Source organism: Sorex fumeus, unplaced genomic scaffold (genome assembly GCF_029834395.1).
Source record: "Sorex fumeus unplaced genomic scaffold, SorFum_2.1 ptg000063l, whole genome shotgun sequence".
Taxonomy (NCBI): Eukaryota; Metazoa; Chordata; class Mammalia; order Eulipotyphla; family Soricidae; genus Sorex; species Sorex fumeus.
In genome coordinates this window covers 58,744,719-58,768,848 of record NW_026606120.1, presented here as the reverse complement: position 1 = coordinate 58,768,848, position 24,130 = coordinate 58,744,719, and the positions used below count along the sequence as shown (strand labels likewise).

General features: G+C 39.6%; 1 protein-coding gene across 7 annotated transcripts in view; it reads right to left on the bottom strand.

Moving 5' to 3' along the window:
• Window positions 1-24,130, bottom strand: part of BCAS3 (BCAS3 microtubule associated cell migration factor) — a 660,253-nt gene that overhangs the window by 422,119 nt on the left and 214,004 nt on the right. For all 7 annotated transcript variants that reach the window (XM_056128182.1, XM_056128175.1, XM_056128179.1 and 4 more), the window contains exon 14: window positions 9,640-9,773. In XM_056128182.1, the coding sequence (XP_055984157.1) occupies window positions 9,640-9,773 (134 nt within the window). The remainder of the gene's footprint in view (window positions 1-9,639; window positions 9,774-24,130) is intronic.

The window sequence follows — 24,130 nt, the reverse complement described above, 5'->3', positions numbered from 1 at the left end:
AGAGTTAAAGGAAGCCTACTGAATATTCTAATCTTCTCAATGTCATAAGTTTTAAAATGAATTAAAATAAGTATCACACAATTATCATGCTGAAAAAAATTACAGCATTGGGCATCCATGCCAGAGAAATGAAAACCAGGTTTATACAACACAGTCGTAATAGCCTAAACTGTAAATAGTCCAGGTAAATGTTTAAAGAAATGATGAGAACAGAGAGACAGCTCAAAAGGCTAAAGTACATGTCTACTATATGGAAGGCCCCAAGTTCAAACTCTGGCACTGCGCAACCCCTGAGTGTAGTCCCAGCAGCCCCTGAGAACCACTGGGTATAACCCTGATGGCTTCAGGCCTGTGCAGTGCCACATTCTTGGACCGAGCACTGTCAGGTCTAGGTACCTTAGCCAAGAATACCAAGTGGGTCTACTTCTAAAAGGAACAGATGAGGAATTTGTTTGGTTTCTGATAACAGAAATGTGCACATGTGATCAAGATGATAGAACTGAACACACACACACACACACACACACACACACACGTACGCACGCAAATAAGTATAAAGAACTCTATGAAATCTAAAAAAGAGAAGCAGGTTGTACCAAAATCAACACTCTGGTTATGATATACTCTAATTCAAAATGTAACCAATGGGATAAAAGGAATAAAGTGTAAAGGGATCTCAGAATACTATTTCTTGAAAGGGCATATGAACCTAAAATTATTTCAATAAAACTGCATGTGAAGCCCGGAAAACATACGAGATGCCAGTTCTGGAGTTCCTGGCTACTCTTGTAGCAGCTAAAACCAGGAGGAGGAGAAACCAGGAAAGCCAAAAACAGGGTGAAGCTGACAGTGCCAGAGCAGGAGCGGAAAGGAGGGGGCTGTCGTACCTGGATATTAACTGGATGCTGACAAGTGTGAGGAAAGCAAGAACAATTAACTGGCCAATTCAGACAAAAAAACATCACTCTGGGCTGGCCCCCTTGCATCCATTGGCTAGCCTTAAGCGGCCACACAACCAGGGAAGGATGTCATGGGTCATCTCGTAGTTATCACTAGAACAACTGAACAGTCCATGTCATCATGAAAGAGAAATAGTCCAAGTCCTCACAGTGGGGAAAGTACCGTAAAAGAGGAAGCTCAAGCAAAATTCACAGTATGAAAGAGAAGTGAAAGCAATCTGTGAATGGTCCTGTAGCTTTTATCAATGGATGTGTAACTGGTCTTAGTGGCTTAATTGACTGAACTTATTTGATGTTTTGTGTCCGAGGTATTTTCTGCCAGACTGAAATAATGGTGGAACAAGGGCACAAGGAACAACTTACCCGGGTTCCAGTTCCTTCCAATGTCATGCCATGGAAACAACGAAATCCCAAGAGGAAATGTTTGGGTGAGGACTTAATGGCTGCAGGCCCCTTGGAGGCATTGTCCCAGTGCAATATCGCCACCTGCCTGATCCAGCGACCAAGTACACACACTCCCTGTTTCAGCCTGCAGCTATTACCCTGTGGAGCTGCTCCAACTGAACAACTGATCCACCACAGAGAAAAGTGAACTCAACTGAATGATGAACATGATGAGGAGAGCTTGCTAATTAAACAAATTATAAATTCCACAGGAAGTTCCAGTCTGATGCAAGCTGCATTTTATTTCGGCTTGGGGGCCACACCTCATGGTGCTCAGGGACTACTCCCAGCTTTAAACGTGGGGGTGCTCAGGGGACCATGCAGTTTCAGGGTGTGAACCCAGGTGTCCCTGCCCGCAAAGAACATACTCATCCTTTTAAGATATCTCTCTGACTCTTGAAAACAGCTCTTAAAACTGGGGTGAAACAATGGGTCCTCCTGTCTGTATTGATAGGTATGGTAAGGGAGGGGTGAACGTTTATACTGGATGATCAGGGTGCTAATTATATATTCACAAGAGTACAGAAGAGAAGACACAGAGACAAAAGATACAGAAAAGAAGGGGAGAAACTGTAACTACAGAGAAAGAGAATAAAGTAGAGATCCCATAAAACAAAGGTGACAGTCACCAGAAGCTAAAAAAGTAAAATGAAAGAAAGGAAGGAAGGAAGGAGGAAGAAAGGAAGGGAGGGAGAAAGAGAGAGAGGAAGGAAGGGAGGGAGGGAGGGAAAATAGACAAACAACAGATTCTTCCTTAGGGGTTCCAGAGCAAGTACCATTGATTTTGGACTTTTGGCATCCAGAGTTATGAGAGGAAAAGCTTCTGTCATTTTAAACCTCCCAAGTTCATGGTCATTTGTAATGACAACCACAGAAAAGAAATATACAGCAAATCTGGGTATCATCCAAAATTATGTGATTTTATGTTGTGGGCTGCCCAGGTCTGAGGTTGCTGGGTAGTATAATTAAGTTTATTCTATAATCTTTTATACTGACTTAATATCCTAAAACCTTATTAAAATCACTTATAGTGCCCCTTCTTTTTTCCAAAATCCATGAAAATTTATAACATAGACAATCACATCCTCTGTAAGTAAATAGATGGTGGTTCTGCGGTTTCATAAAACTTCTGTGGATCTTAGGGTTCCGTGTTTTCACTCATGCTCTCTCTCTCTCTCTCTCCCTTCCTCTCCCCTTCCCTCCTTCCCTCTCTCTCCTTCTCCTTACCACCCCCCCAAACTTTTATCTCTCAGGTGCTCTACAATCTTAGTCCCCCAGAAGACTCTTAGCAGCATCTCCTCACCAAATTGAGATAGAGAAACCAGGCTCCACTTGGTTTCTATGTTCCTATGCATTCAGGGTAGGACTGTGTGTCAATGAAAGGGCTCTTATCAAGCCGAACGTTCAGTAATTAGAAAATGCTGGTTCTGTTGCTCTTCCAACTCTAGTTAGTAGAAGCGTGAACCCCGTGCTTGTCACTCTACAGTACCCAAACATAACACGCTAGTACTACGACATCTGCTGTGACAGATGTTTTACTAAGTATTTTAAATAAACTATTTCTATTTCTTGAAACATACTTTATAAAATAGTACTGGGCCCATTTTACAAGTGAACAAACTGAAGCAAAAGGTAAGTAGATAACTATTTCATAACTAAATGATTACTAAGCTAAGGATGTAAGGAAACCGGAGAGATGAAAAATGGGGAATGACTACAATTGCTGAGAGGTCTATTTTAAGGACTTCGAAAACATTATGAAACTAATGGATGTACTACTGTAAGTATAATAAAAATCACCAAATTTTATATTTTAAATTAATTCTATAATACAGTAATTGTATAGCAATACTGGGAGGGGAACTTTTGAAAAAAAAAGGAGAGGCTATATAGGTTATATTTGCCAGGTTTAGCAAATATAAGTACAGAAAGTTTAGTTAGTATAAGTTAAATTTTCCATTTTTTTTGTTTTGTTTTGGGCAACACCCAATGGTACCCCGAGCTTACTTCTGGTTATTTACTCAGGGATCACTTCTGGTGGAGCCCAGGGGACTATACATAGTCTGGGGACTGAACCTAGGCCAGCTGTACAAAAAGCAATGACTTTACCCTCCATATTACCCTCCAGGCCAAGTAAAATTTCAATATAAACTTAAGTAAGCAAAATATGGAAAGTATTCATACTAAAAAGTTTAGGTGTTTTTATCTGAACAAATCATCTAATACTATCAATAAATAGTATTAAAATTACTGATAAAATTATTTTCCCCTTGAGAATTAAACATACTAATTATGTCATTCTTTAAGGGCTGCTCTGTTAAGTAAAAGCTAACACCTGAGATACAGATGTTTCAAACCCTTGATTATAATTTATCAAAATTAGCATGTTAAGTACAAAACTGACTTATGTCTGCTTAAGTAAGACATCACATTGGTGCACTGAATATTGTAAGGATTTTACTACATATGACTTTACTATTGAAAACAAGGAATATTTTTTTCTAACTGCATATGTGCTTTATGAGGAAAATTACTGTCAGATGCAGAGGATATCCCAAGCCATAGATCACAAAACAACTTAATTCAACATAATTAGATCCACATACTTGATTTTTTTTCCTGGCCTGATTAAAGTATCCTCAGAGTTCTTGGAAGAATCCAAAATGACATGATTTTGAAGTACACAAAGATGGAAAGACAGATGATGTGCCATACAGTTTTCACATCAGTGTCAAATTTTATATATCACTTCAAGATAGTATTCAGTGGAAGCTTATAAAAATTAATCCTATGGTCATTAATTCAGTTTGCTTAGGTCTTAATGTTTGGTGTTTAAAAATTCCTAATCTCCTAAAGTATTTGTGTGTGACACAATATAAAATTATTTTCATAACTTCAAGTTCATTTTCCTATCTATTAAATACGAACAGCATTGGTAGTGGCAAATGTTTGTTACAGTCATGTGCTGGGGATGAGCAATACCAAAATAATCCCTACTTCTGGGTTAGAAAAATGGATAAATTTAGATTGTATAAACCTAATGCAAAAGAGGTATCAAAAAATATGTACATGAAATATTCAAATTCTAGCAAATACAGCTGAAGGAGAACCTACCAAAGACTGGTGAGTACAGGACAGGAGTTAGACAACCAGAAGAAAAAAGCGTACAGCAGCATAGCTCAATATTAAATGTTTACCCGTTATGCAATTCAAATGAAAAGATTCCAGACATAAGAAGCTTTGAAATAAAGAAAAAGGAAAAAGGTCAGGAAGGACTTTTACCTCAGTGTTTTCTCCTAAATTCTCTTACTACATTGCTAGTGCGGTGAAATACTGACTTCTTTAAATATATATACATATATCCAGAGTACAGCAGTTAGGGCATTTTCCTGGCACATGGCCTACCCAGGTTCAATCCCCAGCACCCCATGTAGTTCCCAAGCACCACCAGAAGTGATCCTTGAGCGCAGAGTCAAGCGTAAGTCCTGAATATTTCCAGGTGTGGTCAAAAACAAATACCCTTTGACAATGATGATATTCTGCAACATGGTTTCAACTGGAAGACATCATGTTGACTGAAGTAAACCAGAACAAGAAAGACAAACACAGGATTATCTCACTTATCAGTAAAATATAGAATACCAGATGAGGAAATGTACTGTAGTAAAAGAGGGGTGCTAGATCACCCTTGAACCCACTGTTTAGAGAGGAGGCAAACAGAGAAGCAAGAAATCAATGGGGGAAAGAAGAAAATGAGATTTAACGGGCATCAGGGTTTTAGTTATACCAGTGATGTGAGTGAGGGGTACAGCCAGATATCCAAAATACAGATTAAACAGAAGTGTACACAAGAGTTCTAAATGGCAACCAGAGAAACTCTGTAATGTGCTTGTCAGGTTGACAGGCAGAGGTGGAGTAGGGTCAGGATGGGGAGGAAATATGAAAACACTGGTGGAGGAAAGCTTACACTGGTGGAGATATTGGTGTTGAATTGTTTATTGTCAACTAACAATAAACTTGAAATCATGGAATATTTAATTAAAAAAATTTAATTACTAGTCTTTGGGTTGGAGCAGTAGTACATCATGTAAGGCACATGGCCGACCCAGGTTCAGTCTCTGACACCACCTATCAGGCATGACTCTAGAGCACAGATCCAGAAGTAATCCCTGAAGACCACTAGGTGTGGCCCAAAACAAAAGAAAAAGCCCACAGTAATTCATAAATGGAAAAATCTATATTGTAAACTTGTAAGTAGTAATTATATTGAAATGCAATTTTAGAGCTGGGATATAGCTCAAAGTGCTGGTCCATAGCATTGCACAATTCCTTAAGCACATCCAAGTGAGCCCTCGCATTGAAAGATATATGTATCATTTTTAAATAAGTCTACATTTGGGCTGGAAAGATTGTATAGCAAGTAGGGTACCTTCCTTGCATGGCGATGACCTGGGTTCAATCCCCAGCATTCTATATGATCCCCTGAGCACTGCGAGGAGTAATTCCTGAGTGCAGATCATGGAGTAAACCCTGAGCATCACCAGGTAGACTGGAACCCCCAACTCCACGACCAAAAAAATAAATAACCTTTCTTAGCTCAGGGCAAGAGAGGTAGTACAGCAGGTAGGGGGTTTGCCATGCAGAGGCTGATAGGAGTTCAAACTCTGGAATGCTATATGGTCCCCAGAACCCTGCCAGTAGTGATTCCTAAGTGCAGAGCCAGAATTATCCCTTGAACATTGCCAGGTGTGGTCCAAAACCCAAAAATAAATAAATACATATATAGTTCACAATGAGTCTGTGGATACAACTCAGCAGTATGGCACCTGCTGTGGATGTACACTACATACAATTTCAATTTTCTATTGCACTGCTATTTTATTTTTGTATTATGTTCAAAAGTAGACTCAGGTTTAATAAGGAGGGCTGGCAGAATCTGGAAAAAACCTGAGTGTCCGAGAACAAATGACTGGTTAAAGAAACTTTGGTACATCTACACAATGGAGTACTATGTAGCTGTTAGAAAAGATGAAGTCATGAAATTTACATACAAGTGGTACTACATGGAAAGTATCATGCTAAGCAAAAGCAGTCGAAAAGAGAGGGACAGACAGAGAAAGATTTCATTCATCTGGGGAACATAAAGTAAAAAAATAGGAGAATAACACCCAAGAATAGCTAAGATAAGTACCAGAAGATTCACTCCATGGCTTGGAGGCCAGCCACACATGCTAGGGGAAAAGGCAGCTCAAACAGAGAAGGAACACCAAATAAAGGGTGTTGGGAGGATCCTCCCAGGATAGGAGAAGCATGTTGAAAGTAGACTATAGACCAAACATGATTGCCATGTAATGCCTCTTTTGCAAACCACAGCACCCAAAAGGAGAGAGAGAACAAAAGGGAATACACTGCCACAGAGGCAGGGTGGGATGGGGGGATGGGGGGGTGGGAGGGATACTGGGATCAGTGGTAGTGGAAAATGGGCACAGGTGGAGGGATGGGATCATTGTATAATTGAAACCCAAGCACAAGAAGTTGTAAGTGTACAACTGTACCTCAAGGTGTTTCACTAATAAAAATTTTAAAAAATTAAGGAGGGCTGGGCAGAAATATTTCATAGATGAGGTACCTGGGATTGAACTCAGGGGTCTTGTGCTCTGCTTTGAACTATCTCCCTCTGGCCTTCTACTTTTCAACAAAAGAAATATCTCATAGATGACAGAATGTATCCTATTGAATTATACCAGGAAGTACATAATATCTATTTCACTTTGGTAATGTAAAAACTCATCAGCTAAAGACAAAGTCTAACTAAGGGTTCATTCAAAATAGCAACAGTGATTCTTAAAATTCTAATGTTTGTGTATTTCAACTGTACCAAAAAAAAAAATAAATAAATAAGGCTTTCAGGACCCCGGGTTGGCTCAGAAGCAAAAGAACCTGCCTTGCAAATGTCAGATCTGCAGCACACCACAGCCACACATGTGCAAGCCCCACAATTAGCACATGCATCCCACCACCACCAGCCCCTCCCCTGCCACTAGCACAGGAACAATAAAAAAAATGTGTGCATTTTGGCTACATAGGCAATCCCTGGCAAGCACATGTATAATACATTTCACAATGAAAAACTAACCCCTTGTGAGTATAAACTAGAATACGTGCAAGCAAATGTGTACACGTTATGTGTGCACAAAAAAAAAAGGGGGAGGGAAGGGAAAGAGAAAAGGTAAAAAAAGAGGGACCAAGGATAAGATCTAAAGGACTAGAGCACATGCATTTGCCGTTGGAGTCCCAGGTTCAATACCCTGAACTGCATGATCCCCTGAATACTGCCCAGAATGATCCCTGAGCATGAAACATGGAGCAGCCCTCAAACACTGACAAAGAATAGGAAGTACAAGAGGGAAAGAGGGAAGGACAGAAGAAAGGAGAGAAGGAGGGAATTTCCTCATCACCTATTTGGATGAAGTTGATGTTAAAGAAGGCAGGGTAAAAGCTGGAAACTTTCTATGATTAATTTTCAGAATAAGAGTTGATTTAAAAAAAAAAACTCTGCTTTCTGATTCATATCATAACTCAAATATTTCTATATATTTAAGATAGCTATCATAAATATATAGAATTTTTTAAAAATATATATTCTGGACAGGATTTGGGAGAAAGTGGTTCAATGAGTTATCCTTTCAAAGAAAGTCCATATCATAGAGGGCTGGCCAGGACTAACCCCAAGCTCTGAAATGAAGACTTTCTGGAATTGGAGGCTACTCATTCCTCCAAATACGGGCCTATCTACCAGAAGACACTGAGAATAGTAAATATATATAAAACACTTATCACACTGCCTAATAAAAGTGCTAATTCACTTTTATATAAGGATGCACATGTTTTCATTGTGCTATACATGTAAATGTCAGGTATTAGCTCTCTGTAAAAAACAAAAACAGGCTGAAGACATAACAGGAGGTAAAGCACTTGCTTTGGACACAAAAGACCTCAGTTCAATCCCTGGTACTGCATATGGTCCCCAGAGCACTGCCAGAAGTGGTCCCTGAGCATAGAGCCAGGAGTAAGCCCTGAGCACTGTAAGGAGTGGCCCCACCAAAATTAAACTAAATTAAAAAATAAAAAACAAAACAAAAAATTCAACTCCTGTGCAGAGATGTGATTCACAGTGGCAGAGTACATGTGTGAGGCCTTGGTTCAGTCAGGCTTATGTGATACCACCACCCCCATGCCTGCACCTTGAGGTCTAAACCTCGTGGTACCTAAACACCACCTGAAGTGGCTGCCCAGCCATCCCTGAGAACCACTAGAGTGCTCCCACATCTATTAACAAAATAAAGTGTAAAAACATCACGATTATCATTTATTCGCTGATTTCCATTAAGTAAATATACGTACCAAGAAACAGAGTTAGAACAGAAATGTAGATGGAACTTACATAAAAATTTGCTGAACTATTTACCTGTTATGTACTTACTGGGTTATAACTAGATAAATGATTTTCTTCATTTCTATGTCTTCTACTCTATCACAAAGGATAGACCATGTTCTTATATATTAACATTAAGCTCTGATATGACATAAAAAAGCTGATCTGATTAAATGTGATGGTTGACAAAATACCTTCCAAAGAAACAGACATCTTAGGACCCATGGCAAGCTCAGTGGGAGAAGCAGCATTATGGGCAGGAGGCTGGGCATTCCCAGGGCATTGGCAACAGCAGCACTGCCCTGGGGCAGTTAAAGACACAAGAAGGTGTGAATTCTCTAGTCCACTGCCACTAAGGGTGTGTGGGCAACTCAACCAAAGTGCACAGTGGAGATCAGGGACACAGTAAAAGGGGGAGGGTACATGCCTGTGATGTACTCCAACCCAAGTTCAATCCTAGGCATTAGAATGCCCCCTAGTAGTCACTGGGGGTGACCCTGGTGGCTGTCAGCCCTGCAGGTCTGAGCAGCACCAATCAATGGACCCCAGCACCAAGTCACTGGCCCAGTCCAAGTTGGCCAGGTACTATTGACAATGGCCCTCAGAGACCCTTAAAACCACCTGGGAAGGTCCCCAGCCCCCCAAAAAATACTGTCCAATGCCTGGCAAGCAACACAACCTACTGTGCAAACACCACAACTAATTGAGTAGGCCCTCCCACCCTCAGTTCCAAACACTGCAAGGACAAAGGGAAGGGAGACCTTGGAAGGGAAATAAATAAAAATAAAAGACACAACTTACTTTGGCTTCAGTTTCTCCCCTGTGAAGAGTGTAGAGGTGATGGACAGCACTTTGTGAAGAGGACCAAGGATGTGTCAGAATTTGGAAGACATGAAAGTCATGGCCAAGGGTGTCTGTTGTGACTAGAAGCATTCCTAAGAACACACACAAAGAGCAAGATTTTTTTTAATTACATCTGTGGGGAAAATAGTTTCATGAAGAATTCACACTGCTTTAAAATATTACCAGATGCAAATGATACCAAAGATATTAGAAAATTCCCACAACAAGAAAATTAGAGCACAGTATTTTTTTTTAATTTTAATGAATCACCGTGAGATAGTTACAAGCTTTTATGTTTGGGTAACAATCACACAATGATCAAACACCCATCCCTCCACCAGTGCACATTCCCTACCACCAATATCCCCAGTAACCCACCTTTCCCACCCTCCCCCTGCCTCCATGGCAGACATGATTCCCCATAATCTCTCTCTACTTTGGGGCATTATGGTTTGCAATACAGACCCTGACAGGTTATCATGTTTGGTCCTTTATCCACTTTCTGCACACATCTCCCATCCCGACCGATTGCTCTAGCATTCTTTTTTTTTTAGTGATCCCTTCTCTATTCCAGCTGCCTTCTCCCCTTTGCTCAAGAGGCAGGCTTCCAGCTATGGAGCTATATCTGTCCTGTGTATCTACTATCCTTAGGTGTCAGCCTCATGTTATGTTGTTTTATACCCCACAAATGAGAGAACACAGTATTTTTTATATGTGAATACAAAACTGTAACTCTATATTAGTATACAAATGCAGAAAGGAATTCAGATATATGGCTTTTATATCCCCAATAAAGAGCAGAGAAAGTTTTTTAAGTCTGAACTTACAGACTTTTAAAACATTTTAAAATAACAAATGTGCTTAGTATGTAAAATGACATCTCTCTATAGAACTAAAGCCCATTCCTGTGTGAATGCCTTTTCTCAAATCCAAATTCTAAATTTAATTTTAACCTGAATTTAATTCAGCAATTTAAACCCTGACTCAGACCCAGAAGAACATGTACTGAAACAATATACAGTAACTTTTACAGGCCACTTTTTTAAAAGATGAAATGTCAGAGCTGAGAATTCTTCAGCTAAGCCAAGATCACAGATATTTTCTACACTTTCTTGAGCGAAATTCAGACTTATATTTTGCTTCTAGGTCTATCATACATTTTTGAATGAAGTCAAATTCTTTCAAATAATCCAATCAATGTATCTTTTTTTAAAATTGAATCACCATGAGATACGCAATTATAAGGTTATTCAAGACTGGTTTCAGTCATACAATGTTACAATACCCATCTCTTCACTGGTGTGTATTTCACACCACCAATTCCCTTCACTGGTGTGTATTTCACACCACCAATATCCCCAATTTTCGTCTCACTACCCTCCCCGCTTCCCTCCCCACCCCAGCCTGTCTCTGTGGCAGGTACTTTTCTCCCCCAATCCCTCACTTTCTCTCTCCATCTCTCTCTCTTCCCCCATCTCTCTCTTTCTCCACTCTGTCTCTCTCTTCTTCTCCCCCTCTCCCCATCAATTTCTGGGCAATACAGTTTGCAATATATAGGTGCTGAGGAGCTATTGTGCACATCCCTTAATCTACTTTCAGCACTCAGTTCTTGTCTAGAGTGATCATTTCCAACTATCGCTGCCCTAATGGGTCTTTCCTCTATTCTAACTGCCCTTCCCCAGTTCTTCCACTTGTGACAAACTTCCATTTGTAGACCAGTTCTCCTAGCCCTTGTTTTTAATATTCGTGGGTATTCATCTCATATATTCCTATATGCCACAAATGAGTCCAAGCAAGGTACCTTGCAAACACAATTCTTTATACATTAAATTCTCTGTCCCTTATTGTCCAACTATCTCAAAGTAAACTGCCCATCACTGTGTACATCTTTATGAAATACTCTTAATTTCTATCTATTTTCATTACTGTGACAATTTTATGAAATAAGGTCAAGTGAATTCTCACTTTCTGATCCTTATCAGCATATTTTGACTATTCTGGCTCATTTACCTATACAATAAAAACAAAACAAAACAAAAAATATTACTAGGATTATTTTGTATGATGGTCCTATGAATTTATTTTAATAAATTTTAATCTATTGAATAAATTATTTAATAAATTTTAATAAACCAAATCCTCTATGCTAAGAACATGGTCCAATTCTTTTTTTGCTCTTTGGGTCACACCTGGTGATGCACAGGGGTTGCTCCTGGCTCATGCACTCAGGAATTACTCCTGGTGGTGCTCAGGAGACCATATGGGATGCTGGGAATCAAACCCGGGTTGGCCTCATGCAAAGCAAATGCCCTACCCACTGGGCTATCGCTCTAGTTCCCATAGTCCAGATCTTGATTTAGATATTTAACTTCAAATTTTAAGTCTGATGTTAGCACTAGTTTTTTAAATGCCCTTTATGAAGTTAACTACATTCTCTCTACTGCTGATTTATTATGAGATTTCTAAAAAGCAAATATTTAATTCTGTCAAATGCTTTTTATACACTTATGATTATGTGGATTTTCTTCTTGAGTTAATATAATAAATATAAAAACTATCAAATATTAAACAAGATTTGCAAGTCTAGGATAAGCTCTACTCAAAATCCTTTATTATAAATTACTGAATTTAACAAGCTAATATGTGTTGAAGACCCTCATGACTGAGGCTATTAGTTCATAATTTTCCTTTCTAACAATCTTTTGTGTATTTCTATTAGTGTAAAGCTTCTCTGCACATGAAACATTCCTTCAACTCTTCTACCCTAAAACAAACTGGGAGAAACTGCTACTTTTTCTTCCCTGGATGTTCAGTACAATGTGTAAGACTATGTGAGTTATATTTTTAACAATTGATAAATGATTTAATATTTTTTAATTGAGGGGCTCAGGCACACTTCAGGGGCAGATACTTGTCCTACAAGCATGGGGCTTCATGTCCTATTCCCAGTGCCACCCATATGTGTCAAGCACAATCCCAGTGCTTCACAGCTTGGGTTCTGCCCTAGAACTGCAACAGTAAGTGATAGTCTCTGGTGCACAGTCAGGTGTAGCTGAGCACCACAACTGCATCTGACAGTACACAGAGCTTATTCCTGGCACTGCACTCAGGAATCACTCCCGGGAGTTCTCAGTGGACCATATGGGGTGCCAGAGATTGAATCTGGGTGGACGACGTGCAAGGCAATCGCCCTCCCTGCTGAACTATTTCTCTAGCCCACGAGTGTCAAAACTGAAATATGAATCCTGTGAGCACCACATCTAAGCCCTGGTGAGCATCACAAACAGGATGTGTGTGAACATCAGTCTCCTGCAAGTGCCACAAACAAATGTGTGAGCACCAGAACAAGTCATCACAACAATTAAAAACTTTTAATTCTAAGATTTCTGAGGGTTCTTTGTTCTTTTCCTGGCACAGAATGGAGTATATGCCTAGAGTCCTCAATGGTTACTCTCAGCTCTGTGCATGAGGAAACATGCTGTGCCAGGCACTGAACTTGGGCCTTCCCTCCTTCATGAAAAGCATGGGTTCAGTCCATTGACAGCTCTCTGGTCCCCTTAAATTTTTTTCCTTCAAAAATTTTTATTAAAGCACCATGATTTACAAAGTTTTCCACAGCTGAGTTTTAGACTTCCAATGTTCCAGCACCGATCCTTCCACCAGCGTCAAATTCCCTCTACAAGTGTTTCCAAGTTCCCTCACCTTCCCCGCCACCCTCACCCTAGCCCGCCATCTAAACAGGCACCTTTTCAAGTTCATTCGTTCACGTTTGGGTCTTATGATTTAAGTGCTGCTCATTGCGTGTTTTGGATATTTAGCTTCATCATTCCTTACCACCACCAGTGTACCCCAATCTCTTTGACCCCTGTTGTCCCCCATTGCTTCCCATCTTTCTCTTCTTTTTAAATTTTCAAACACAGCCAAAAATTTTAGCTATCTTTTACATGTTTACTTCTAGCATAATTCCATAACAAGCAACTTAACAGTTTCTTTCTCAGCAAACACATTAGTAATTAGAATGTTTTTCTAATGTGAGTTCAAGAAAATTAATAGTGTTGTCTCCTTGTTTTTTTTTCTAATTTCTATATTCCTGCCTTACCCTTTTGATAACTTAATTATGTTTAATATTCAGTTAACAATGAGCTGTTCAGATCTCACACTCCCTCTGCCCCCACCCCACCATTTTTTTACCTTTTGGGGCACATCCAGTGGTGCTCAGATGCTATGCCTGGGGTATTGCGTGGGGGAGGGGTCACTCCTGGCTGTGGCTGAGCACAGCCTCTCACATACAAACTGCATGCACTAGCCCTGTGAGTTATCTTCCACTTTGGAATACCCGCTTGATGCTAAATTTTTATTAGTTGCTCTAGAAATTAAAAAACACAATTCCCTCGGGGCTGGAGAGATAGCACAGCGGGCAGGGCATTTGCCTTGCACGTGGCCAACCCGGGTTCGATTCCCACCATCCCATATGGTCCCCTGAGCACTGCCAGGAGTAACTTCTGAGTGCAGAGCCAGGAGGAACCCCTGTGCATCGCCAGGTGTGACCCAAAAACAGCAAAAAAAAAAAAAAAACCACAATTCCAAATTGCTATTTTGGGGCTGGAGAGATATAGCAGGGGCAAGGCAGTTCTCTTGCACGCAATCAAATCAAGTTCAGTTCCGTTCCCAGCATAACAGATGGTCCCGAGAGTACCCAACAGAAGAGACCCCTGAGCACCACCAGGTGTGACCCCAAATTTAAGAAAATTTTCTATAAAGGGCTTAAATTTGTATGTTTATTTTTATTCTATACAAATTTTGGGGGTTTGGGGTTTTTTTGTTCTGGGATGGGGGAACGGTGGTTCAGTTACATTAGGCTGTGCTTAGAGCTTATTTTTGGCTCTATGTTCAAAAGTCACATCTGGTGGTACTTTGGGGACAATATGTTGTGCTGGGATTAAATCCAGGTACGATATATGCAATACAGGAGCTCTGACCCTTGTACTATCTGTCTCACCCAGATTTTGGTTTCTTCTTTCTTTATCATCCCCCCCTGATTTTGGTTGACTTGGAATAATGGTTTGCTGCCTCTCCACTATGCCAGAAGAGGAATCACAAATTTTGTTGAAAAAAAATTTTGCAAGATTATTAAGTACCTGGGATCAAAGATAAGGCAGGAATTAAGTGAAAAGTGAAGTATATTTGAAATTACCATTTAAAATACAATGGACAGAATAATATTAAATTAAAAAGTTATCACAATGCATAGCCAACGTAATACTTTCTAAACAATATAATGTAGTCATTATATCATTCATTAAGATCTAGTTCAAATCTTTAGGTTTATTTTCATGGCCTCACACTTCACTCAATGATGAGGTCATTTATAAACTTCTCACTCTTTCCTCTTTTTGATGGGAGGCGGGGTCACACCTGGTGATACTCTGGGCTCTGCAATCAAGAATCACTTCTGGCAGTGCTTGGGGGACCATATGGGATATCGGTGGAATGAATCTAGCTCAGACACATGCAAGCAAGTGCCTTACCCACTGAAATAGCTTTCCAGCCCTCTTCCATTCTTTCTCAATGTTACTGTTATTAAAACAATAAATTCTGTGTTGGACATGAATGCTTTGTTGTTCTTTGAAGGACAGAATTTCTTGACTCTTCCTTTTTGGTGAGTTAACACAAATCCACTTCTATGTTATGATCTGACTTTCCCACAACAAAGTTATCTTCTGCACTTGACAAGTCAATAGAAATATACTGACAGGATATCTGATGAACATACATTTACAACACAAATATATTACTCACCTGCCAAAGATAAACTTGATTACTTTTAAAATAATATCAATATTTAACTCATATAAGCAAAGTCTATACTATTATTAGACTATTATTCTCTTGCATATGAATAAAACTAGACAACTATTCTCTTGCATCTGAATGGAAATCACAGGTAAACACTTTTCTATATGCTCTTAGCTTTTCAAACTGACATTCAAATCTGCTCAACCTTATAATATGTAAAACAAATTCAAATTTTGAAATAGCTCACTGAAAATATATCCTTATTTCCTTTATGTATCTTATCTAAAGGCTTTCCCCACTTCTCCATGCAAATGTAAGTTCTATAATTCAGTAGTGAGCCCTACTAGGGGGAAAAAAATAATAGTAAAAAAAAATTGAAGGAGCAGGAAAAAGGAGAAACAGCACAGTATCATACAATATATGCTTTCTTTGAATGTGTAAGTTCCTCTTTTGCATGCATTCAGCTAGAGAAAATAACAATCTTTTTTTTCTAGAAAACAAGTTTAAAAGCAGATATACATAAAAGGAAAAAGTTGTACGAAGTAGACTGTGGCCTGAGAACTATTTATGCAGCATCAGAAGACTAAACCAGACTGCAGCCTGGCCATAAACTAAACCCACGCCCCAAATGAGGTGCCAAGCCACAAAAAGAATTTGCGTCATCGGGAAATACAAGGAAAAGAAGGCCTTCTAATTATAGGGCCTGGAAGCGGAAGCCTAGAGTGATTAGCTGTTTAGGCGCTGCTGTATGTTTATCTGGAAGCTTCCTCTCCCTCACTCTCAGCCTCAAGTTTGATAGATGAGCGTTAGCAATAGAGGGTGGGGACTGAAGCTGCTGATGGTACATGGCGTTCTCCAAAACCTGAGGGAGCTGGAGACTGAACATTAAGGCTTCTGTGGCCTCATAAGACCATAAGTCTTTTCAACTGGGCGTCAGCTGGTTAGCCAAAAGGCAAAATTAAAGAGTAGCAAACCTCTGCTGCACATATGCTATAAAATCTTGGAAACATGAGTAAGTTTGTCTTCTTTCGCCATATACTATTTATAACACCTACCTAATTGTACAGTTCTATATCACATGAATCACATGAATACAGATGAACTGGAAAACAACTGACCAGTTATTTACATTCTCTTCTGAAAAGACACTAAAATCGAATGTGCTGGATCACATGTAAGTGCAAAAATTCAAATTATATCAATAAAGTACTTTTACTTTTTGGTATCAGTTCACATCAATTTCTTTTCCAGCTATACTTGCAGAGATGTAACTGACAAAGTATTTAAGTTACTAGAGAAATTTGAGATCATAAAAGCAACAAGACATTATCCTACTAATTAAGTGGAATCTTTCAGATCTTCAGATTACATAATAACAGAGCTATTAAAGTCTGATTAATAAAACCGTCATACTCAATATCAATACTTGATTTCTGTTCTTATTTTGTGGTAACACCCAATGAAGCTAAGGGCTTACTCTTGCCTCTGCACTCAGTGCTAGTCACTCATGGGAACGCTTGGGGGACCATATATGATATCCAGAATTAAACCCAGGATGGTCACATACAAGGGATGCGCCTTACCCATTGTACTACTGCTCTGGACCTCAATATAAATACTTAAAACAATAGTCTCAAAATCTCACTCTGGGCAGGATCAATGATAGCACATACATTAAGCTGTGAAAGAAACTATATGACAATCAAACTCAACATTGTATTCCACTCATATCAAGAACATATCAAAGTTTACTTAAATTATGCTCACTAAAGCTGTTAAACATAATGAAGTAAATAAAACTAAATGCATGATCTGTTTACTTTTTAAAACTTAGATACAGCCAAACTATGATAAATGCCAATGTTTCTGATATGGTGTTTTTATTTGTTCTATAATCTGACAGCAACTAGTCCAAATCAACTATTTTGAGACATGCTGATTTGGTAATTTACCATTGCTATCGTCCTCTGCTTTTAGGAGCTAGAAATTAAATGACTGATGACTTTATTTAACTAAATTGGCTTTTATTCCTTACATTCCATGTGATAAAAAAGTTAAGGCTTGTGGACATCTTTAGTCATATCAATAAGATGCTATACTAAACACCATGTTATTTCTGACAATCTTCATTCTAAAGCAATATAGGGAAGTGGTGCACATCTCTGTATTTCTGAAGATGCTTGAATAAATTTTTGGTCATATTTAAGAATATTTTCCTTAAACCTTACTACCCTTATATACAGCAAATATAGCAATATGAGTATATAGTCTGATTAGTCTGAGTAATATATACATGTATGCAACTATACCATAATCTATACATATGAAAAAAATTTCCCTGTGTCCACCTGCCTTCCCCACTGCCTTGGTCCCAGACAACCACTGACTGGCTTTCAGTCTTCACGGATTTATACTACCTACTTCAGAATTTCATGTAAATGTACTCACACCATATTTTGCTAAGTATAACTGCTGTGGGTACTAAAGGGCATTCATTTATTTACATTACTGTGCAGTGTTCCATTATATGGCTACATGACAATTTATGTATCCATTTAGTTTTTGAGTTACTTCAAGTTTTCAGCTAATGTGAATCAAACTCATACAAAGACTCAAATACAAATTTCTGAATAGATATATGTTTTTTCTTTCTCCTAGGTGTATATCTAGGAGAAGTATTTACTATATTATGTGTATTTAATTTAATGGTTGTATCATTTTACCATCTTGTGAGATCAAGAATTTTATCAGTCATTTTAAATTTAATCATTTCTGTTGGCATTTGGTATTTTAATTAACCACATTCCTGGTGATCACTAACACTGATCAGTTTTTCAAGTAAGAAATGGTTCTTTGCACATTTTCTTTTAACACACAATTGCTTAAATCTCTTGCCTATTTAAAATCATTTATGTAACTTCACATATATAAATTATATGTATGTATATATTATATAAAATATGTGGCATCCCACTTCATCTTTATTTGAATGATGACCACTTTTGTGTTTTGTGTTTGCCCTTTGGTGTGCTAGGAATTTGTTATCTACCCCAATCTCATAGTCTAATTAAATACTTTTATTTTAGAATGTGGAGCGATAGCACAGCGGTAGGGCATTTATTTGCCTTGCATGTAGCTAGCCCGGCCAAGCCAGGTTCGATTCCTCCGCCTCTCTCGGAGAGCCCGGCAAGCTACTGAAAGTATCTCGCCCGCACGGCAGAGCCTGGCAAGCTCCCCGTGACGTATTGGATATGCCAAACACAGTAACAAGAAGTCTCAAAACAGAGACGTTACTGGACCTGCTCGAGCAAATCGATGAACAACTGGAGGACAGTTTTAATATTAATTCTTTAATTTATTTAGAATTAATTTAAATAAGATGTTAGGTAAAAGTTATTCCACATTTCCCAGCATTATTTGTTGAAAGAACTAGACTATCCCTAGTTTTATCATAATTTCATCAAAAATCAAATAACAATAAGAGTTCAATCAATTTCTGGATGCTATTCCATTCATATATGACTCCCATTTACCCAAAACATCCTTTCTGAGTTACTGCAAAATTTTTTATTTATTCATTTGTTTTTTCTGAAACCACACCTAGTAGTGCCCAGGGCTCACTTCTTTTAGAACTACACTCATTATATTTTTCTTTTTTGTTTTTTAATCATTATATTTTTCTTGCATATTTCATTCTAATACCAATTCCTTATCCCCATCCCTCACCAAGATAGGCACCATTCTATTGCATTAATAAATTTCTGATGAATATATGTATTGCTAATAAACGCCAATATTTTTAGAATATAAAAAAGAATATTTCTTACAAGAGTATAAACCAATCTGAATTCATACAGTAAGATTCGCTATTTTGTGTATAAGTGCTTGGTTATAAAAAATATGTCCTTCTTGGATGTTTTCAAACTGCGAAACTTTCCATATACTGTTGTAGTCATATATGTTCTAGATATGTTCTTAGTTTTCTATGTTTATTCACATTTTTTACAGTGTGCCCATTACTCCTTTCTTGAATCCATTTAGTATTAAATCAGAACCTTAACTAACTCGGATTGTAGTGGCCATGGAGGCTGGGTAGTGGGCCAGACACTTTTGACTTGTGGACAACCTGGATATGAAGCTATATTAGAACTTTCATCAGGAATAGTTCATATTATCTTCATGGGTTTCCCAGATACTCAATGAAAAGGTTATACTTTGTAACTATAGTTGCTGGTTTAAGATGTATATTAAAGTGTTCCGCTTTAAAAATTACATCTTAATAAGAGATAAGAAACATTTTCCCACTGGTTCTTATACGACTTCAGTGCCCCAATGAACAAATCCTTCAGGGAGTTGCCATCATGTCAGTAAAATACACCATCTTCAAAGATGATAAACAGGAGAGTAAATATCAAGTACAATGGGAACCTCTCTTCAAGCTGAGGGTGGGGAGGGTAGGAAGGGCAAGGGCAAAACAAAGCTATAAATCAGACAAAAACTCTGGAGCCACACTATTTTGCAAATCTAAGAGGTATTACCTATGTTAACAAAAATCATGACAAAACATTTCTCTGAACTGCTTTTTAGGATCACCTGGGTAAAGAACCTAAGATCACCTTTCAATATACTGAAATAAAATTATAAATATTCAATACATAAGCACTGTAGCACTGTCCTCCTGTCGTTCATTGATTTGCTCAAGCAGGTTCAGTAACGTCTCCATCGTGAGATTTATTGTTACTGTGTTTGGTATATTGAATATGTCACGGGTAGCCTGCCAGGCTTTGCCATGTGGGTGAGATACTCTCGGTAGCTTGCCGGACTCTCCGAGAGGGGTGGAGGAATCGAACCCAGCTCGGCCAGGCTGGCTGCACTCAAGGCAAACGCTCTACTGCTGTGCTATTGCTCCAATACATAAACAATTGGAAAATTTTCAGATGTGCTGATGATATAGTCGAACATGTGAAAGGGTACATATCTAATCTTTTACTAGAGACCCAATATTCACTTTTCTCTTCTAATGACTGGAAAGCAATTTCCCTGCAAAGAAGGGGCAATTATTTAAAACATAAATACATTGCATTTACAATTCTTAATTACTTACCTAAAAGAAGAAATGTTTTTGGAAAATAGATCATTTATTTAAGTTAAAGTTAACAAGAGGGGGGGTACGGTGCCGCCAGCAGGTCAATCTGTACCTGTGAGACGAGTGCATCAGCAGCCTGATGGCACCGTCAGACTTTCAGATACCCCAAAATTGCTTCTGTGCCTTTGTCCAGACCTCAAAAACTTGGGGCAAAGTTTACCAAGAAAGTAAATGGCCAAAAGTTAGGTATGTGGGAGACACACCCACAAACGACCTCCGGCTCAGCTATATAATTGGAGGCATGGCCTCTCTGGTTTCCTGATCAAACTGCTTAATGGTCATGATCCCAGAGACTCAGAAATGAATCTCAGAACCCAAAGGCTTTTGGCAGAAATGCATCCTGTTCCTGCAGTAGGTTACTGGCGCTGGGCCACTCCAGGTGGGAATAGGTTTCGTGCCTTGGTCTGTTCCCCCTGGTGGCCCACTGACCGCCATCCTCCAGAGGCCACTGGACAGTCAGGTTTGGGCCTGCAGTGACGAGATGCGGGCCCTCACTAGATGGGGGTGGAACCGCCCCTTTCCTCCCCATCCCGAGACCCCAAGTCACTGCCTACAAACAGCCTCCCTGGCTCCTGATCAAGCTGATTAACGGCCATGATCCCAGAGACTCAGAAACAAATCTTGAAACCCAGCGGCTTTTGGCAGAAATGCATCTGGACCGCATACAAGATGGCCACCGCCTCGGAGCTTATTGGAAAGCCAGGTATGAGTAAGCGGTGACGGGGAAACTGCAGTCTCATGGGAAGGGAGGTGGTACTGACTCGTCCTTCAAGCCCTACTGAGGTCACGAGTTGCCCCCCATAAGCGGCTCTCTGGCACAACCATGGCTCCAGAGGCAAAAGGACTTAATCCAGAGCCCGGCAGCTTGCTGCAGAAAAGTGAAAGGACCAGGCATTAAACTACGGCGCCATGCCTCCCCAGGAGGGAAAGGGTGTTGCTCCCTTCCACCATTTCCCCCCCACCCCCCAGCAGCAAGGTGGCTGCTGCCTCAGAGCTTATAGGAAGCCCAGGTATGAGCCGGCGTTGACGGGGCAACTGCAGTCTCATGGGAAGGGGGGCGGTACTGGCTCGTCCTTCACGCCCTACCGAGGTCACGAGTTGCCCCCCACAAACTGCTCTCCGGCACAGTCATGGCTCCAGAGGCAAAAGGACTTAACCTAGAGCCCGGCAGTTTGCGGCAGAAAAGTGAATGGACCAGGTGTTAAACTACGGCACCATGCCTCCCTGGGAGGGAAAGGGTGTTGCTCCCTTCCGCCTTCCCCACCCCCCCGGCCCCCACCCCCGGCAGCAAGGTGGCCGCTGCCGCCTCAGAACTTATAGGAAAGCCAGGTATGAGCTGGCGTTGACGGGGCAACTGCAGAGTCAAGGGAAGGGGGGCGGTACCGGCTCGTCCTTCACGCCCTACTGAGGTCACAAGTTGTCCCCCAAGAGCGACTCTCTGGCACAGCCATAACACGAGACACACAGAAACCAATCTCGTAATTATCTGGCTCTCTGCAGAAATCCAAAATCATGTGGCCACTATTGCAGCTGCGCAACATTGTATGATTCTCATAACCAGCTATAGAAAACAAAGTATTTCACAATGCCCTTTCAGCAATTCTGATTGTTGGGGAGGGAAATTCTAAACAATAATGGTGCATCTTTTGTCAAAATAATGAATGTAATCAATGTAGAGAAGAGTTAAGTAGAAATCATCTGCCTCACAGGCATTGGGAGGGTTGGGAGGGGGGACATATTAGGGTTCTTGGTGGTGAAAAATGAGTACTGGTGAAGGGAACATTGTATGACTGAGATTTAAACCTGAAAGCTTTGTAACTTTTCCAACAGTGATTCAATAAATAAATATAAGAAGAAAAAAATAAATAAATAAGATTATGGAAAAAAAAGGAGGTGGAGTTTATGCCCAATTCAATCAGTTAATCAGTGGCTGAATAAATAGCAGTACTCCTACATAAAAAAAAAAAAAGTTAACAAGTGGGGTTTAGAAACATCAAGTTGATATCATAGATTGCAAATTTCCTTTGTTGCGTTGTAACTGCAATTAAGTTAATAGGAAACCAATATCTTCTTTGACACGATTAACATGCCAATCTAGAGTACTTATTTACTAAGTTATAATTTCCACAAGATATTTTTAATATCTTTACATACGTCAATCTTAATTACATATGATTTATGCCTGCATTTATTTTAATTTGCCATAATTAATCACTGAGAACTTTGTGGGGAGAGACAATTCTCCTTCATAGCACAAATTAGAAATGAGCTGGTTTTACTGAACAAATGACTAATTGCATCAAATCAATGACCTGTCTCTGTCCTATAAAAATGTTTGCATGATTACAATGATGAAAATGCAATTAATAAAGTTCATGCATACTTATTTAACACCAACCAAGTAAGAATTACCAGGATAATACCTAGGAACAAAGCAAAAGCTCACCTTAGCAGAAAATATACAGACAGAAAACTGTGATAAGTGTAAGGAAGCAAAACACTAGATGAGGGAAGTTTCTAATAATAAAAACAAAGTGTGAATTGGTAGTTATTGATATTCCAGGTATGATTTCAGGTGTTACCTTAGGCATTCTATCTTTCAGGTATTATCTTAGCTAACATTTTTAGCATTCAATCGATGATCAACGGGAGAGCCTTTACTTACTTACTTACTGAAAAGGAAACGGAAGTACTCAAATACCATTGTTTACGTAGGGCTAGGGAAGTCTTCCCAACATGATATTCATAATCAAAGTCAAGAGACAAGAGAACAACAGGTAAAAGAGGACTCCAAGAAGAAGAGAAATACAAAATCTTTAAGAAGCTGAAAAATATGTAGCATAACGGAGGAAAAATGTACGGAATCAACAAGAAGCAGTTAATTTGCTTCTGTTTATGAAACTTATGGACCACACACATTTAGAGAAACAAGAATGTTAATAATGCAAGCAAAATTTAAAAGGGCTAGAAAGCTAGGACAGGGTGGTCCATACCCTGTACACTGATGACTCTGATTTGCTCCCCAGCACCTTATGGTTCCCTCCCCCAGTATCCCACCCCCAAGATCATTAGGTACAGACCTGGCTCCTGACAACCACCAGATGTGACCTAAGTTGGCTACTTGGCAACACAGCATTCTTGGGTCCTCACACTGAACTGCTAGTCTACTGGCTGAGTTTGGGAGCTGTCCTCTCCGTACCCATCCGCAAAGGAAAGTAAAATTAGCGGGCTGGAGTTAGAGTACAATAGGTAGTGTTTGCCTTGCATGTGGCCAACCTGGGTTCAATCCCCAGCATCCCATATGATCCCCTGAGCACCAGCAAGAATAATTCCTGAGTGCAGAACCAGGAGTAACCCCTGAGTATCTCCAGGTGTGACCCAAAAAAAGTATAAAAAAAAAAAGGAAGAGAGAAAAAGAAAGAGAGAAGGGAGAGAAGGAGGGAGGGAGGGAGGGAGTTGGGAAGGAAGAAAGGAAGGAAGGAAGGAAGGAAGGAAGGAAGGAAGGAA